Here is an 18,032-nt window from a genome sequence, read left to right as displayed (position 1 = left end):
CTGAGCCTGAGATTCAGGCTAAGCTTGAACTCTCCTCCCTTGCAAAAGTTACAGAGATGGTTCTGTGACCTCTACAAACACCTGCAAAGTTAGTTAAGTCATTATCAGTTCCATTTGTTCTACATACTCTGCTCCTTGGCTCTATAGCTACAGCATTTTCGCAGGTAAAATAATTATTAGCCACATTAAAAAGCAAGCAGAGGATCAATATGTAGTATTTAAAACATTCTTTTATGCAATCTATCCACAGTAAGGTACAGAATGCAAACCTGAAGGGAACAGCAAGTTCTGCCATCCAAATGTACTCAGTAACTCTGCACGCTCGTTAAGTCTCAGGGACTAAGGGTTACACAGACACCAGCAGAGTGGCTTAGCAAGCAGTCACAGTTTTAGAAAAATATCCAGTTGACTTGTAACTGTACCACCACTTCTGCTGATTTCCACAGTATGAAAAAGGACTGAGGAACTGCACAACAGCCGATTCCAGAATCAAGAGAAATGCAGGATGCAAAAAGCAAAGTTTTCTATTTAGGCACTCCCTGTCAAACCCCATATTCTGCCACTCTTGAAACAGAAAAGCCCCATATTCCTTAAGGAAATCAACCTAACTGATGGAACTGCTTAGCAATTGTCCCTTAAAACAAAGGTTGAAGAAACTGGCGGTAGTTGTCTAGATCTTAGAATAAAGGAACAATCATGTCTTTGTTTTTAGAAATATTTCCTCATGATGAAACTAGCAGTCTGTGCGTTATCACGTAATTTTGCATTAAATTTGATCCTGAAGCACCATTTAACTACAGCTCTCTGTGTATACATAAAGAAAGAATAAAACCTAAAGGACAGAAGCTGAATCATTCGTTTAACTAGAAGCCCATTGATTTTTACCTCTACCCAGAAGAATTCTCCTTGCACAAAAGAGTTAGACTCATTTCAACTGGCATTACAACAAAGCACAGAGATCAACTTTATTTTATGGGGTTTTTTTGCTCACTGTGACTGCACCAACGGGTTTTCAGTTTCTTACTTGGGAGATTCTGCATTGCTGCATTTTGACATCAACTTCATCCCATTCTTCCTCCACTTCAAACCAGCCAATAGGGTCATCATCTCCAAGATCTTCATGCGAAGAACTGCTTCTATGTATCAAAGTATACCACAAACTTTGTGAAGAAGAAGTTTAAACAAACTGCAAGGCCGTTGATATTCTACCAAAATATTTTTAGCATGTTACAGCTACAAAGTTAGGATGAGAGACAACAGAAACTTTCACATACCCGAACTATCACATGCAAAGTAAGAAAATCCTTTTAGTCACTGTCCCTAACTTCCCTTCACTCCCAAGAAACAGTTCTGAGAAAGTAATAAAAGCTAATTAACCTATGATCTTCCCATAAAATGTTTCTGTTTACCAGTGATCTGCACCTCAAGCAGAAAGTTTGTTTTGTTATATCCCTTATTAAACAGGTTTTTAAATCAAGAGGTTGAAAACTAGCCATGATGTATTTCCTCAAACACATCAAATTGAGGCTCATTAAAATTAAACAAGTAATGATTAAATGACGCCTAATTTTTAAGTCATTTGGAACAATTCTCAACAGTTCAAGTGGCATTGCAAAAAGACCTAATTAACATTTATCTTCCAGGTATTCGTTACAAAATGTCCGCCTATACCTGTTTTTTAAAAATTTTTTGAATTCCCGCAGCTTCCATTTGTCATAGCTTTCAAATCTTTTGAAGTGTTCCTCTGCATGGAACTTTTCCGAAGCACTATTATAAGCAAACACCAGCCCACACTGGGCCCCAATGGCACCTCTTCGGACCTAGGAGTAGAGATTCAGTTGCAATATTATGAAAAAATTGACAATAAAAATGTATTGCTTTTATATTTTATATTTCCCATAACAAAAAAGTTATGGAGAGGAACTAAATATTGACCGTACTTTTGTAACCCACTGAACCAGGATCGTGTGAATGGTTAATATTTGTTGCATTTATCACCCTGCTAGCACCCCAACATTAACCAGAGTTCCATATATTAATTCTCATTTAAATTTTGTATGCTTTTTTTCAACACAAACAAAACTAAAGTTATGTATCCTGGTATCACTACACTGCAAAACAGCTTAGCTACCTGTCCAGCTCGTTAGAATTTACTTGCCAGAAATCCATCCACCTTTAAGTCTCTTTGACATTGAAATATGCATCCTTGTTCCAGGAATCAGAAATCTCACTGAAGTTTTGCCCTGGCCATGAGAGTTAATCACTTTTAAAAGTTAATCACTTTTAAAAGATCTTGCTTTTTAAACCAGGTAAAAGTCACACCAAATGTGCAAAGTACACTGGTGTCTCTAAAAATGAATTTGAAAGACCTACATTTAATCTAACTTACTTGCTATCTTGAAACCTGCTATACACAGTTGGAAAATTATTTATAAGGTCTTACCTGTAAATCCATACTCTTCAGAGAGAAGCCATACACATAAGAGTCACTGGCTTGAGTATATCGCAAGATACAGACAACAGCAATATAAAATAAGCGTCTTTACCACGTGCCTATGGCCCCTTAAACAATTGATGACCTCCCTTTCCTTAAGTTCCCTGTGACTTATACCAAAGTAAATCCCTAAAATAACGCTATTTCATGATGAATTGAAAATTCCAGTTCATACAAAAAAATATTCTAATTCAACTCTACCACCAGGGAAAAAAGCAAGCCTTCTACTTCAAAAGGATACAGGAACCACATACCTTTATCCTTATCTGTGTCACTTGAAATGAAGATTCAGTTCCAGTAGAAAGAATGATACTTGCCCTGGTTTTCCCAGTTTCAGTAAGAAAACCTAAAGCAGCGGAGGGATAGATGAGGTTGGAAGGAGTGCTAGTGCAAGCTGTTTGAAAGAGAATATGAAGATTGTGGACTAAAGGGGGGAAAACAAAACCACAATGCTTTTCTAGTGAAATGCTCCTTAGTAAATGCTTCCAAATAAAAAAGAGACAAGTAAGACGACTGTATTATGTCAGTACATGCTCCCACAAGAGCATACACGATCTCTCCAGACCGTGTCTCTCCTAGGACTGCAATACCTGCAGCAGTTTCAAGAGTGTTTCCCCATTAAAGGTTATTAGTAACTCCCAAATGTTACTTGGGCTTGTAGCTGTATTCACTGATACAGCTCACCTTTCCCCAAACTGTGATCCACAAAACAGCGTAAGACAATCCACAAATATTTTTTTTAAAAAAAACCCAACCAACCAACCAAACACAAAGCAAACAGAGGGGTAAAATGAGCATTTAGAATGTGCCTGATTTTCTGTCACAATAGCTTTCATTTACCAGTAGCACTGCACAAGACAATACACAATTTAAAAAAAAAAAAAAAAAGATTAGGCAGCATTTCACTTAAAAAGGAGGTCAAGAAAAACAAAACTGTTTAGATTTTATCTAGTACATAAAAGCATTGCATTAACAAAGACAGGCTTTAAAGAAGAATTAATAGTTACGTATAGTCAGCGAAAATTTCAATGATTTCTACCATATCTCTCCATCAATATTTGGGAAACAAACAGTGAATTATTCAGGAGTTCAAGCCACAAAATGTCCTCTAGTATAATTTTCTTTGTGACAGCTCATTGTTGACTTCCACATAAAATATCAATAATTCTCCCCAAAATCCAATCTTTTTGTTTTGTTTTAACAATAAGCTGGCTCCTGAGAAATCCACCTTGTTGTAAAACAGAATTTCCACATTGTTTTGGTTTTTTGGGTTTGGTTTCGTTTGTATTTTTGGGGGTGGGGAGGTGTTTGTTTTTTTGCCCTTTTTTTTTATTTTTAATTACAGATCTTCCATATCATAAAACTATCGAGTAGCACCAAGTATATTTAACTATAAGTGGAACAGCACCACAGCCTTATTAATAGCCTTTGTGTAGCTGAATATGCTGGATTTTAAGTCCAGGCTCTTACCATCCCCAGTCCATGGCTCTACAAGGAGGTTTTCAGGCCCTGATTTATCTTCTTTTCCCTTTACATCACATGCTTGCAGTGTTAGTCGCAAAGGTTTTCCTAAGTAAGAAAATGCAAGGGTTTATCAAGTTCATAAAAAACACTGGGGAAAATGCTTTCTAAAGTTCTTCGTAGAGAAAATGAATGGAAAAAATTACAATACTGAGATTTTTACCATTGTCAGACACACAAAAAAAAAGTGTGAAGAAGCTGGAGTGTACAAGATACATTGACCTAAAATAGCTCAAGTTTTAGATATGGGCAGAAGGACAATGAAAATCATGACAACTAATGTTCCTTCAACTGTTTGCAGACTTCAGAATTCACAATATGTGAAATATCACTCTTGTCTTGCAAAAAAGGCAGTGGCTACTCCGGGAAAAACTAAACAATTTTCAAACCTATTGAAAGTAAATACTGATATTATAATTATAAAATAAAAGCAAAGCAAAAAAATCTTCCTGAGAGAGTAACGATAATCTCAGAAGCTGACATCTGAGAAAACACAGATTTATCAAAGAAGTACAGTCATTACAGCAAAAGTTGACCACCTTTTGCGAGACCATGCACAGCTCTACACTTAATGACACATTCAGATTAGTTTATAAAAGTGAAAATAAAAGCACTGTAAATAGACGCTAATGACATTATGTTTAGAACACTTCTTCAATTTATGCATGTCTGCAAGAGAGATCCCTGACTGAGGCTAAACATACAAAAAAGTGTGTTATTGGAAGAATGAAAACACTTGATGCCATTTGCTTTCTACACAACACAAACACTATCACCACCTTGATACAGCCACTATCTACAAAGTTCAGGTTTTCTCCCTCAAGAGAATGCTACCTGGTTCAATTCTTAGATCAAAGAAAGCTGATCTAATCAATAACTTTTAAGACAGTTCAGCTTCTTGGTTAACAGATGATAATTTAGAAGTCTTGTACAGTTTTAACCCCTCAAAGAGTAACAAGTACAACTCAAAGCTGCATATTGTTTTAAGTACATACAGTAAAGGCTCCAACAATTATTCATTTACCATATTTATAAAGAAGGTTCTGTCTGACTGTTGCCATGGAAGCGATAAGCGATGAAGCCTTGTACGGAGTGTCCAGATGATCAGTGATTGTACAAAGAGAACTTATCACTTTAGCGACACTCCCCCTGGCTAAGGCAAAGGCCAGGAGCGTAAGTTCAACCTCTGGAGTAGTACAACAACTGGGGAGGGAAAAAAAACAACAGAATGAAAAGAAACTCCAAAGACATTCTGTTTTTAAACAAAAATAACATTCACATGGAAAAAATCTAGAGGTGCCTGTTTCTTAATGTCTTTGAATTTTTCAAGATACTAAAAAAATAGCAGGTGTGTAAAAATGAGATACATTTGCTATAAAAATTCCTCAAAACCATCTTCCACTCCATCAAAATACATCAACACAAACTCACCTTGTTATTCTTATAAGGAAGCTATCTACTTCTTCCAAAACATTTGGAGATAAGAAGCTTGAAAAATCTGTAGACCCTGGCGTTAGAGATAGAGGTGGCATGTGTTGCAGTGCTTTCCTAGTAGAAAGGAGGGAATGTAACATCAGACACCAGAGAGAATTGGAGAAAACAGCCTTTTAAAATTAGACATTTGAATCACCATGGTTTTTTGCAAAAAGGTCTCTATAAATAGTTTCTGAGGGCAGAAGATTTATATACGCAGAGAATCTCTTCCAAAGGTAAAACTAGTATTGCATTCTGGGCAGGGCAAGTTCAACGACTGCCAGGTAATCTTGAATGTAGCCTCATATCTCAGATTTAATGAGACAAATAAATCAAAGGGGTTTGAATTAAATCCGTGACAGCATTAGAAATAGCTTAGCGCCCAAGTACTGCTTTACTTTAAATAGTTTTAGAATTGAGCAACAGCCTGTTAATAAAGGGAAAAATCCTTTTAAATTCTTTCAGAACAATTACAGGAACTAAGAGAAACTGGTTAGCTCAGATCAGAATTTTTGTTTGATTTCCAAAGGTAACGCAAGAACCCCTGAAAACAGGAATTCCTAAGCAGTTTCAAAGTCATTCTATGCAACACTGAAGTTTGGGGGTTTGCTTTATAATTCCAAACACTGAATTTGTACTTCCTGAAAGCATATTTTTCGGTCAAGATTTCGCCATTATAACTTACTTAGCTTTATTAGCTCAGTATTTACATTGTATTTCTAAAAAAATATCTCAAGTGTGGCAAATCTGAAGCCCTTCGGTTTTAGTAAAGCTTGCCGACATAAGCATGTATAAAGTTATCTAAACTTTAAAGAAGATTCATAGATGACACAAATTAAAAGATAGGCTTAATGGACTTTAGCCTACAGTACTCATTAACCTGGCGATAGCCATGCTCTTAAGCATGGTGGCATCACGCTAAGCTCTATAAAAGTTGATGTGGGTGTGTAATGGTTTTATTAGGATTCCAATCCTTCAAGTCATTGAGTAGAAGCATTTGGCAGTCAAACAAGGAAACAGTAACGCAGAAAGTGGCCAACCACCACGAGCAAACATCTGCACAGAGATCCTGCATATTCCTGACTATATCCCTGCATAAGGCATGGCATTACAGAAGCAAACATTTGCTAAAAATTAAGCTCAATTTAGCTCCAGTGGTACGCGGAAGGTGTTCAATATTTATAATCAAAAAAATTAACAATAAAATTTAATTAATTTTAGGCTTTTCAGAATTATTACAAGTCAGAGGATAGGTAAAAAACCCTATCTGTCAGTGTTCAGTCATGACTTAACAACTAGATTAGACAACAGGTAGGAGAATTTGACTTGTTCTAGTGTGTGCAAATGGATAAAAGAGAAATACCACAATAGCTGAAATTATGTTCAAACACCGTGATGAAGGGAGTGGAAGCCAGTTACACAAAGTAGATTAGTTTACTAAAGCTGGAAGTATTTTTAAAAATAATTTTTTAAAAAGTCACAAACCATCTAAGTTTGGTACTTACTGAGTATTTTGTAAAATAGTGTGAACGAATGCTGGATTTGTTTCCATGGAAGCTGTTACCAGAGAGGTCAGCAAAGACCAGTACCAGATAGCCGAAGCATCGCACACAGAGACGCCCACCTTCTTAACCCTTTGATAACCAAAGGCCCTGAGTCCATGGATTCTTGTGTCACATCCATCACTAAGGCAACGCTTGATGTTTATCTGTACATCTGTCAAAACACAAAACATTTTTTTTCAATTTCTTCTGCTGGATTAGATCTAGAAGAATCCAGATATTCAAAGCAATAATTGCTGCAAAGCCTCCTAGAAAAATAGCAGCAGATATGTAACAGTACTCCCACATACAGACAACTATGCATATGTGTTTCTTCACCGTGCTTATGATTTGGAAGATTCAGCCTTTGAATGGCCTATGAGATCCTTTACATACTGTATGGCTAGAAATTAGGGGAAAAGTAGTAAAAAGACCCTTAAAGTGGAAAATAGATTATAGATTATCCAGTACCGTTCCACCTACATACATAGGAAGTGTCTTGAGAATGGCAGCGGAGAAGATAGAGAAAAAGAACAAAGCCTAAAAATAAAGTTTTGAGTTAGATAAAAATTTTCACGTAAGTTCTTGACCATTTTGCATAGATAACGTTGTCCTAGTTACTTCTGAGGAACAACATCCTTGCTGCCCACTTCTGTGGCAGTGAGAGTTCATCTTAGTGAAAAGCACCTCTTTGGAAAGAAGGGACAAAATTTCCAAAGCTGCAGAAGCCATCTTAGGAAGAAGCAGCTTTCCTCTGTTTGATTCCAATATAGCACCCACAGATCTACCAGCCTTAAAAATAACACTACTTAAAAACCCTTAGCATAAAACCTGCTTTTACAAAAAGCATCTGACCAGCTTCAGAGCTTTGCTACTGAAGAAAAAAAAAAGAAATACTTGCTCAGAAGCAGATTTTTTTGCCAGATGCCATCATCCAACATACGCTTTCACTGTGCAAGCAAAGATATTTTAAAATTGCCCAGTGTCTTCAAACTGAGAGGCTAAAACTGCCTATTTAGTCATCCTGGCTCTTCAACCCTTAGCCCAAGTTCCAGACAGATGCCATGAGAAAGACTCAGAAAATATCTTACAGGCTAGAAATTAAACTACAGTTAAAACAATTTCTCTAACCCAAGGACCAGGTCAAAAGTTTGTTCTAATAACTGACATTTCAACACATCGATCTATGATCTACCCAACCTTTCACCTTCAAAAAAGCACCAGAACAGTATACCAATGGTATCTTTATTGACTCACACATCTGACTAATGTTAGCGTTTTCCAACAGTGTTACGTAGCCAGTGATATTGCTTGGAATGTGAACATCTCGGACCTCCTGAAGACTGCTGGCATTCCTTCCCACTGCCACTGTAACTTGCTGTGGCATGTAACTCTGGTCATTAGCTGCCACTGCAATGGACAGATGTCTCAAAACAACATCTGGCTTCATCTTTAAACTGCAAAGCAAAGAGAACATAAGTCAATATTTCATTTTAGCTAAGCTTCACTCTGTATCCACTTCTATAGACACAAATAAATCCGCTGGCCACTAACTAGAGCTTCACAGGCACTACCAGCCCCATATCACGGTGGACAAGTTAGAAAACTTGTAATTGACTTAAATGACAGTCACCTCTGATAATGAGACTGTAGAATTTGGTTGTTCAGCTTTTCAACTAAGAATTCATTCCCCGGGAATAAAAATGTAGTGTCAATAATGACCAACATGAGACTTTAAAAAAAAATAAAAAATTAAAGTATACACACTTAGATCTACTACCGAAAAAACACATTTCATGGAGTTTCACGTAACTTTCTAGACAGTGGCAAAGCACCTCAAGCAATAACTACTGCATCTGTAATGCAGTTTGGAAAGCTTAGCTACAAAGCAAAGGTACGTGCCAGCATGGAAGATGTATGCATTTTACCAGTGAATACTTTTACTTGGTGGTCAGGCCTTTAAAATTTATGCAGAAGTCAACTATATTCATCTGTCGGTCATTAATTGCACAATTTTTTTTCAGTTACCTGTAATGGGTTGGCATTACAAGGTTTTGGTAGCCAGGGGGCTACAGGGGTGGCTTCTGTGAGGAGCTCATGCCCAACAGAGCCGATGCCAGCCGGCCAAGGCCGAGCCCAGCAGCGATGGTGGCAGCGCCTCAGGGTAAGAGATTTAAGAAGGGGGGAAAAACCTGTGCAACTGCAGCCAGAGAGGAGCGAGATGGGAGAGCAGCAGCCCCGCAGCCCCCAGGCCAGAGCCGGAGGGGCTCCAGACCCTGGAGCAGACATTCCCCCCAGCCTGTGGGGAGCCCCCGGCCCATGGAGCCCCCAGGGGAGCAGACCCCCCCCGCAGCCCGGGGAGGGCCCCACGCCGGGGCAGGGGGTGCCCCATGGGCAGCGGCGCTGAGGCAGCCCCTGGCAGGGCCCGTGGCACATGGGGAGAGGAGCCCGGGCTGGGGACCCCGTGGGGACGCCCTGGGGCCAGCTGGGCCTGGGACGCTGCACCCATGGGAGGGACCCACGCTGGAGCAGAGGAAGAGTGTGAGGAGGAAGGAGCAGAAGAGACAGCATGTGATGAACTGACTGTAACCCCCATTCCCATTCCCCGTCCCTCTGTGCTGCTGGTGGGGAGCAGGTAGAGACATCAGGAGTGAAATTGAGCCCAGGAAAAAGGGAGGGGTGGGGAGAAGGTGTTTTTAAGATTTGGGCTTATTTCTCAACTTCCTACTCTGATTTGAATAGTAATAAATTAAACTAATTTCCCCAAGTCAAGTCTGTTTTGCCCGTGAGGGTAATTGCCGAGCAATCTCCCCATCCTTATCTTGACCCACTTTCGTTATATTTTCTCTCCCCTGCCTGGCTGAGGAGACAGACAGAGCGGCTTTGGTGGGCACCCGGCCTCCGGCCAGGGCCAAACCACCACAATACCCCACTGGCTGTAGACTTAAGGGCTAACACCCCCAAAACTCAGCTGTACATTGCCACATCACTCACCGGATCCAATGCGAGCGAGCACTCCCATCCGACTGCCAGAAAGATGTAGTTTCGCCATTTGTCATCTTGTCAATATCAGCAGAATTGGATGAGGTTTCTATGTGAGTATAGCACTTTGTGACAGACTTCAGCTTGTCCGACTCCTGATCACCATTCAAGTCACTGGGGTATTCTGCAAAGAAACCCCTCATCAGCACTCTTCCTTTGCTTGTTTTGAATATTGTTATACCTTTATAATAACTATCTCATATAGAATAACTTGTTGGCACAGAACACGGTTCCTGGAGAACTGTTTCTGACAGAAACTAGAAGACAGCGAAGTTGCATTTCACCTGAAATGAAATCATCTCAACCTGCCACTTGCAGTATTAAAGTACCTACTTTGCCTGGAGTTCAATAGCCTTTATCTCCTCCTTTCATTACTGGCCTCACCAGTGTTTTATCATTATTATGCCAAAATACAAATAGATGAGAGGAAAAAGTAATACAATGGAGAACACGTCAATTCAGCTGTTCCAGGGAAGGGACAAAGCATATTGTCTCCCCAAGCAACTTGATCTATTTCAATAGAAGTGCAGATAACTGAAAATATCAAGTCAAGCTGTGAGGAAAAGGAGTCATCCCTCTAGGGAGACCACCAGGCCAGTCCCATCTGAAATACAGTAAGATTCGCTACCTCTACCCCTAACCAGCAAATTCTTTTTTAATACTGAACAGTCAACTTCAGAAAACATTCATCTTCGCATGGGAACTAAAGTTCTAGCAACTAGTAGAGATATTGACTGAATAAAGGCTATAGCAAGTTAGTACTCATCATTCTGAAACAGGTCAGGAGAAAGGTGAAAGACATCCCAGTGTGTTACTCTGATTGCTAGGTAGTTAGGAAAATAATTTATGTGCCTCAAAAACCAACACAAAACCCACAGAAGCATGTAGATCAACTTCATAAAAAGCCATGCCTGTTAAAGATTAAACAGTAAAGAAAGCTTTTTCTTTTATCTGTAATCGCTTCTTCAAGCTATGGTTACATTACCATCTTGAAAAAAAAAGAGAAAGATACTACATACCTTTCTCTTTTAGGAGAAGCCGATCTAAAGAATCCTTCAATACAGAAGACCGCATAGTACAGATATTGTTGAAGTACTCCAACACTGGGTAAGGGATGGCAGTACTAGAAATCCGATTCCGGTGCAAAAATCTCAGTATCATTGAAGCATGAAGACCGAGACGCTCTTTCGATTCAGAAAATATATCAATAAAACCTAGAAAGAGACATTATTTCTATCTTCGTTGCAACACCTGACTTGACCAAGTCATCATTTGTCCCCTCTGTAACGTATGACTAGATAAATCCCAGTTAAGCACGGGAACCTACATGAGAACTACATTCCACCATATAAAGTAGCTCAAACTTTGCAACAGAACTGTGAAAGGTGCAGGCAAGTATTTTTGCCAGTAACCAGAAATGCCTGAAGGGGTTCAAAACAATTTACAATAAAAAAAAATAATCTTACTTCTTGTGCTTATTTTGCTGTCCCAGAAGTTCAAAGTGAAACAGTTGCTGCTTGGCTAATGAGCTGATGTACTCACATCACTCACGCTGAGCTACACTAAGCATTTGGCATTATGGATTATTCCCAAAGAGATGCCTAATGCTTTCCATGAACTTCATAAGAAATTTCAGCTCCTTGACAGCGGTACTCTGAATCACAGTGCATTTAGATGCATAGAACAGTACTCCGTAAGTACTCTCCTCTGACTTATCTCTAGCCAATTCTAGCACTTCTCATTTAATCCTCTGAGGCAAATCCCCTTTAGCCACTTAGCATCAAAAGCTTGGAAGGAAACTCAGTAACCGATACTTATCCCAGAAATCAAATTCTGGAAACTGACACTTTCCAAACAGTATGCTATAAAACATGAATTATGTTTTAGCAGGATTTCAAATGCTAAATAACAATATAATAAAAAAGAATATGACTCTTCACCTGAAATAGACTCAATGAAGGATTTATTCCTCCAGTTACTGAGTACAAGATCGCATTAGCTAGGCACTCAGCAAAATTTTGCAAGGAACTGTTTTCTGACCATAAGCTAAACCAAACAAGGATAAGCAGCTCCACAGCTGCTCACACAGAGAAGAAAATATTGGGTTTTTATGAAAGTTAGTGAGCTGGATGTAATTATGGGAAATTTTTCATTTACAGCAACTTCACTTGTTTGATACTAGAGAAACAAGAACAACCCGAAGTATGGTTTTGATAAGATCAGGACAAGCAACACTATTAACACAATTTATTGAAGCAGCACCCCTTATAAAAAAAGGCAAGACTTGGGAAACCATTTGTTTTGTCACTGTTCTCATACCTGGAACTAGTGAACAAGCTTGCAGTTGCCTGATCACATGGCTAAGCTCCCCTTGAAGATTAGCTCCACTAGAATTCTTGAGAGCCTCCAGCATGTTCTCCACATCTACGGTGCCATCTCCTTCAGCATCAAATTGTGCAAAAGCCTGAAAAGAAGCAAAAAAAAAAAAAAGAAAATTATTTCAAGCAGAAATTCAAGGTATTTCACAGAAACTACAGCAGTAAACATAACAGCATTAAATAAAAATCAGAAGAATCTGTTTTCCGTAGTACTGAATTTGTAACAACAGGAAACAGCCTGGCTGGAAATCTGCAGTCTTTAGCAGGTTTTAAGGCATTTGCACTGCCTTCCTATAGAAGTCAACCATAGTTACGTTTAGGTGGAGCCAGCACATCATCTATACCAGTGAATCAGCAGTATCCATCCACCGGCAGCTGGAACTACGAAGAAGGTGCTCACAAAAGAACACTAAAAAGCTTTTCCATTAAAGGGTAGAGTAGTTCTAAAAGCCATACCACCATCCATTACGCATTACTGCTGCATCTATCTCACACTGCACCCTCTCATATTCTTTCAGGTTTTAACTACTTCCTTTACTTACGGAAGTGTCTGTAGAACCAGATTTTTTAAAATGTGTATTTCCTTCCATACACTGTCCTCCTACACAAAACACCAGTTTAACACAGTTTTTCAAAGTATGTGTGAAAACAATGGGGTTAGACAAGACTTCCCCCTCCCCCTTATGGAAGGGAATAATTGCCAACTTTATTAACTCTGACCTTAACATAAATATTTAATATAAAAAGTTGTGTTGAGCACGTATAAAGAGTCACTCACACAGCTATGCATTTCACATCTTTGTACTAACAAAAGTACAAGATACTTTTATTCAGCTAAACCTATCCAACAGAACCAAGCTCGTAAAGGTAATTTTTTTTAACTAGCCACGTCACAGAACTCACGATCCAGTGACACACTACTATTAAAAAGAACACCTAGCTATATTTTCACATTCATATTTAATTTTGAATCAAGCTTCTGTTTAATTGAAAAAACAAAAACAAAAAAAAACCAAACCCAAACCCTGACCATACCCCAAAAAGAAATGTTGTATTTCACGAGCACCTTTTTTTTTTCCCCCCTAAATTGGGAATGCACTTACAAAATATATTTCTTTACAAGCAAGACTTCCCAGCCCTGAACTTGGTATTTCAGGTTCAGCCACATAGCCAAGTCAACTTGGCCTCTAAGAACAGATCACAAGCGTCTGACAGAGTCAAATCACGGCTGTTTGGGAGGAAGCTTACGCTTGAATCTCTTGGTTTGCTACCCGATTATCGAACTTGATGCACCATTAAAAGTACTATCCTAGAGAGAAATAATCTGAAATGATTAGATCGAAATAACCTGCCAATTAACCATGACATAATTACACCACTTAAATGAGAGCAAAGTCCTTGGAAGGCAACCGAATCAAAATGCTGTATTTTAGCTGACTGCAGCTCCAGCAGCACTTCTGCGGCACAGAGCTGAATTTTAGCTTAGCAGTTCTATAAACTCCTGTTAAACATACAGCTGAACACACGCTAACAATGATCACCTTTTAAAAAAATTATTCTTGGTAGCAAAGGCGAACGGTGCTGGGCACCCAGAAAGGACCTCAGCCAGTACAGACGGCTGAGGCTGGGCATCAGGTAGGTGCTGAAGCAAAAAACTAAGGCTTTTGCTGGAGGACAACACCACAGTGGGAATTAACTTTAACAAACGTTAACCCGGTTGCCAAAACAATTCGACATACAGTTTTGCACCACACCATTCCTGCCATTATGATAGAATCACAGAAACTGTTCAGGTTGGAAAAGACCTTTCAGATCATCGAGCCAACCGTTAAGCCAGGACTGCCGAGTCCACCGCTAACCCATATCCCTAAGCACCGCATCCAGACGTCTTTTAGATACCTCCCGGGATGGTGACTCAACCACTTCCCCGGGCAGCCTGTTCCAGTGCTTGACAACACTTCATGGGAAGCAATTTTTCCTAATTATGACTTTTTCTCCTTGTATTTAAAGTCAAACTGTGCAATTACTAAAACACGAGGTAAACAAGTGAGCAAGTTTGGTGATGTTACTAGTGAAAACAAACACCAAAGAAGATGACAAGGCTGGATCTGCCAATATCTACTTTAAACGAAATTTTTATACTTTCATGTAGGGAGAGATTATGACATATGTGCTTTTCTTTGTATCTTAATGCAGTATTTTGCTATTTTATTTTTAAACTCTTCCTATGATCTCAGGAGACTGCGCCAACACTAGAACTCTACAATTATTTTTTGACTGTTCAGTATAACAAACTCTAACTGACACAAAGCATACACAAGTCCCACTGCTCAGACAAGCTGCTCTGTACAATGGGGATATAAGAAAAAAAAAGAAAGAAAAAAATCAGTATGCAAACCTGTGTCCAAGCTTTTGAGTTGTGTTCACAACTGAGACATGATACAAATGCAGTAGCAGCTTTACCACAATCCAGCTGCATTGTGCTCCTAAATAAAAGCATGAAGTCCACACACTTCCTACTCAGTTCAACCCTGAACATAAAGAAATGTAAAAGAGACATCCTTCCTGGGAAAATTGATGGCTAAGGCGATTGCTAGGAAACATGGCACACGGAAAAATCACCCCCTCATCTCACAGACAGCTCAGGAGTTGGACAGCATGACAGAACATCTGAAGTGTGACTTAGGAAAACTCTGTATGTCATCCTTCATCCTCGGCAGAGCTGCAGCGTTAATGTTTCAAGCAAAAGCCGGACACATTACATGACAGCTCTGAAGCACTACTAAATAAAAAAAAGGATTCAGAGGTTCACTTTACCTAGAAAGAAGATTCTGCATTTAAACAAGAGGTTCATTTTGCCCATAAAGCATTCAAGGTATTTGTTCACAAGCCCCACACTGATAATAGAAAAATGGGCAGATCAACACTTAGTCTATGCCAGACAGGATTCTATAAACACTAAAGAGTGAAACCTACTGACCTGCCACCCACAAACTAACTTCTCATCAGTGTAAAACACATCCTAAAATACTACAGTCCCTGGGCTGGTGCCAGTTACAAAAACAATGACATCAAGGTTTTCCCCTAACTCCCAACATACCAACTTTGCAGGACAGACTGGATATGATCACATATCCATACCATGATAAATCCTCTGACGAGTTTTTTCCTCATTCCCGAGAGCAGAAAAAAATAAATAACCAAACCCAAAACCACTACATTCTTCATGCAGAGGAGGATGCGCAATACAGACAATCCTCAAAATATTTCTGCAGCCTGTGAAGTTCAGTTGTTTGTATTAACAGACAGAGCCCTGATGCACTAATTCCACTCTCACCATCGTTACAAACGAAGTGTTCTTTAGTGCCTCTCAAAGGAACTGGAAATGGAAGCAGCATTTTAGCAAGCTACTTAAAACAGTCAGGTATCACCATACCTATCTGTAGAACAAAATTAATCTCTTCACAGTTTCCAGTAGTCTTGTTAATATCTGGGCACTGATTTCGCAGAGCGTTATGTGTGACGTTAAAGTGTTTAATACTTTACCGTTAAAGTGTTTAACACTTTACCAAGTTATTCTACTACTCAGGAGCCATACAAAGACAGGAGGAAGTCACCGGTGAGACTCAGGAACTGCATGCAGTGAGAGATTCAGATACAACCACTTTCTCAACCAGCATGAAATTCCCCGTAACAGGGTTTTCCACTGCATTTTAAATGCTAGCTAGCTAGAGAGCAAAGCTAAAGCTTAAGTGTTCTACATGTTAAATTCTCCACATGCCTTCCCACAGCAGAAAGGGCACTGCACTCTCTTCTATTGCCAAAACCTTACCTAAAGACCTGTCTGTGGAGGGGGAGCTGTGTTACACTACTTGCTTACAAGTTTTCCAAAACTCTTGTTCACCTAAGTAATGGGATACCAACGAGCTACTTGACAAGCTCACTGCCGATTTTGAAAAGCAACAATAAAATCAAGTCTGGTAAACTTTGACTTGCGATGCCATTAAGAAGTATCTCAGAGGAATTACTGGTACAGAACTTCCTACCTGAGCTACCACCAGCTGCACTGGCAGTAACACCAGCAGAATATGGTTGTTAAATAACCCTTTTATTTAGAAGTGACTGCTGAGCATGATCAACAAAACCAAGTATAAATTACCGATGGAAAAAAAATATTAAAAAAAGATCTGGAAGTTGCCAGCCACCTTTATCGGTAGCAGCAGCCCCTTTCTGAACCTGGCTGCAGAGCCCTCTGCCCTGGCCTCGCCCCGGCCCCCAGGAGGGGGTGACCGGGCTCCCCACGGCCGCCTCGGTGGCCTCGCTGCTGGGACCCCGCGTCACGGGCCCGGCGGCTGCGCGCCCACAGCGAGACCCCGGGGGAGCCCCTCCGGCTGAGGGAGCCCTGCCCCAGCGGCAGCCCGGGGCGTTCCACCGCCCCCCGCCCTGCCCGGGCCGGCGGCTCCCCCGGGAGGACGCCCCTTGTCCCGGTCCCCCGGCCCTGCGCTGCCCCCCTGGGCCGGGGGCTCCCTCGGGAGGGCGCCCCTCGTCCCGCGGGGGGACCGGCCCCGCGCAGCCCCCCCCAGATGCCCCTTGTCCCGGTCCCGCGCAGCCCCCCCCAGATGCCCCTTGTCCCGGTCCCGCGCAGCCCCCCCAGGTGCCCCTTGTCCCGGTCCCCCGGCCCCGCGCAGCCCCCCCCCGGCGCCCCTTGTCCCGGTCCCCCGGCCCCGCGCAGCCCCCCCAGGTGCCCCTTGTCCCGGTCCCCCGGCCCCGCGCAGCCCCCCCCGGCGCCCCTTGTCCCGGTCCCCCGGCCCCGCGCAGCCCCCCCCGGCGCCCCTTGTCCCGGTCCCCCGGCCCCGCGCAGCCCCCCCCGGCGCCCCTTGTCCCGCGAGGGGACCGGCCCCCCGCAGCCCCCCCCCGGGCCGGGCAGCGGCCTGGCCCCACCGGCCGCCCCCTCACCTCCTCGCTCTCGCCGCGGGAGCCGGCTGCCAGGCGGGAGACGCTCTCCAGCACCTCGCAGAACTGCTCCAGGCTGACGGCCTCGTCGCCGCGGCTGAGGCGCTCCTCCAGCCAGCGCACCAGCGTGCTGTGGTGCCGCGACACCAGCGACTCGGGCAGCGCCGCCTCCCGCAGCCGCGCCGTGGCTTCCCGCAGCCGGGCCTGGTCCAGCAGCACCTCGGCCGGCGGCAGCGGAGGCGCCGGGCTGGCGGCGGCGCCGGGCGGGAAGGGGGCGCCGGACTGAGGCGCCGCGGCCGCCCCCTCCATGCCCTCCTCGGCGCCCTCCTCCTCCTCCTCGCTGCTGTGGCTCGCCGCCGTCCCCATGGGCCCCCCGGAGGCGCCGACGCTGCGACCCGACGCTCGGCAGAGCCGCTTCTCCTTCCCGCGGCTCCGCCCGGCCCGGCTTAGTCAGCAACTTCCCGGCCCGCCGCACCTGTCAGCCCGCAGCCGGCGGCGGCCGCGCCACACTGCCGCCAAGCGACGCCCGGCGCCGCAAAGGCCCGGCTCGCCCCGCCCCGCCCCGCCCCGGAAAGCCGCCGGCGCGGCCGCGCTGCGCGACACCCGCCGTAAAACGGAGCCGTGGGAAGG

At 42.4% G+C, this 18,032-nt stretch overlaps 1 protein-coding gene across 4 annotated transcripts in view; it reads right to left on the bottom strand.

Moving 5' to 3' along the window:
- ZZEF1 (zinc finger ZZ-type and EF-hand domain containing 1) overlaps positions 1-17,916 on the bottom strand; it is a 60,800-nt gene extending 42,884 nt beyond the window's left edge. For all 4 annotated transcript variants that reach the window (XR_008745738.1, XM_055795499.1, XM_055795500.1 and 1 more), the window contains exons 1-12: positions 17,406-17,916; positions 12,391-12,535; positions 11,091-11,285; positions 10,024-10,195; positions 8,287-8,486; positions 6,994-7,204; positions 5,447-5,563; positions 5,040-5,218; positions 3,965-4,063; positions 2,749-2,840; positions 1,672-1,820; positions 1,025-1,136 (exon numbers count right to left, since the gene is read on the bottom strand). Coding sequence is in view for 3 of the 4 variants with exons in the window: in XM_055795499.1 (XP_055651474.1) it covers positions 1,025-1,136; positions 1,672-1,820; positions 2,749-2,840; positions 3,965-4,063; positions 5,040-5,218; positions 5,447-5,563; positions 6,994-7,204; positions 8,287-8,486; positions 10,024-10,195; positions 11,091-11,285; positions 12,391-12,535; positions 17,406-17,768 (2,034 nt within the window). In the remaining variant the exon portion in view is untranslated. The remainder of the gene's footprint in view (positions 1-1,024; positions 1,137-1,671; positions 1,821-2,748; positions 2,841-3,964; positions 4,064-5,039; positions 5,219-5,446; positions 5,564-6,993; positions 7,205-8,286; positions 8,487-10,023; positions 10,196-11,090; positions 11,286-12,390; positions 12,536-17,405) is intronic.
- Between the last annotated feature and the right edge of the window lie 116 nt (positions 17,917-18,032).

The sequence above is a fragment of the Falco peregrinus genome, chromosome 2, assembly GCF_023634155.1.
Source record: "Falco peregrinus isolate bFalPer1 chromosome 2, bFalPer1.pri, whole genome shotgun sequence".
Classification (NCBI taxonomy): Eukaryota; Metazoa; Chordata; class Aves; order Falconiformes; family Falconidae; genus Falco; species Falco peregrinus.
The sequence above is the reverse complement of the archived record's forward strand: the minus strand, read 5'-3'. Positions and strand labels throughout refer to the sequence as shown.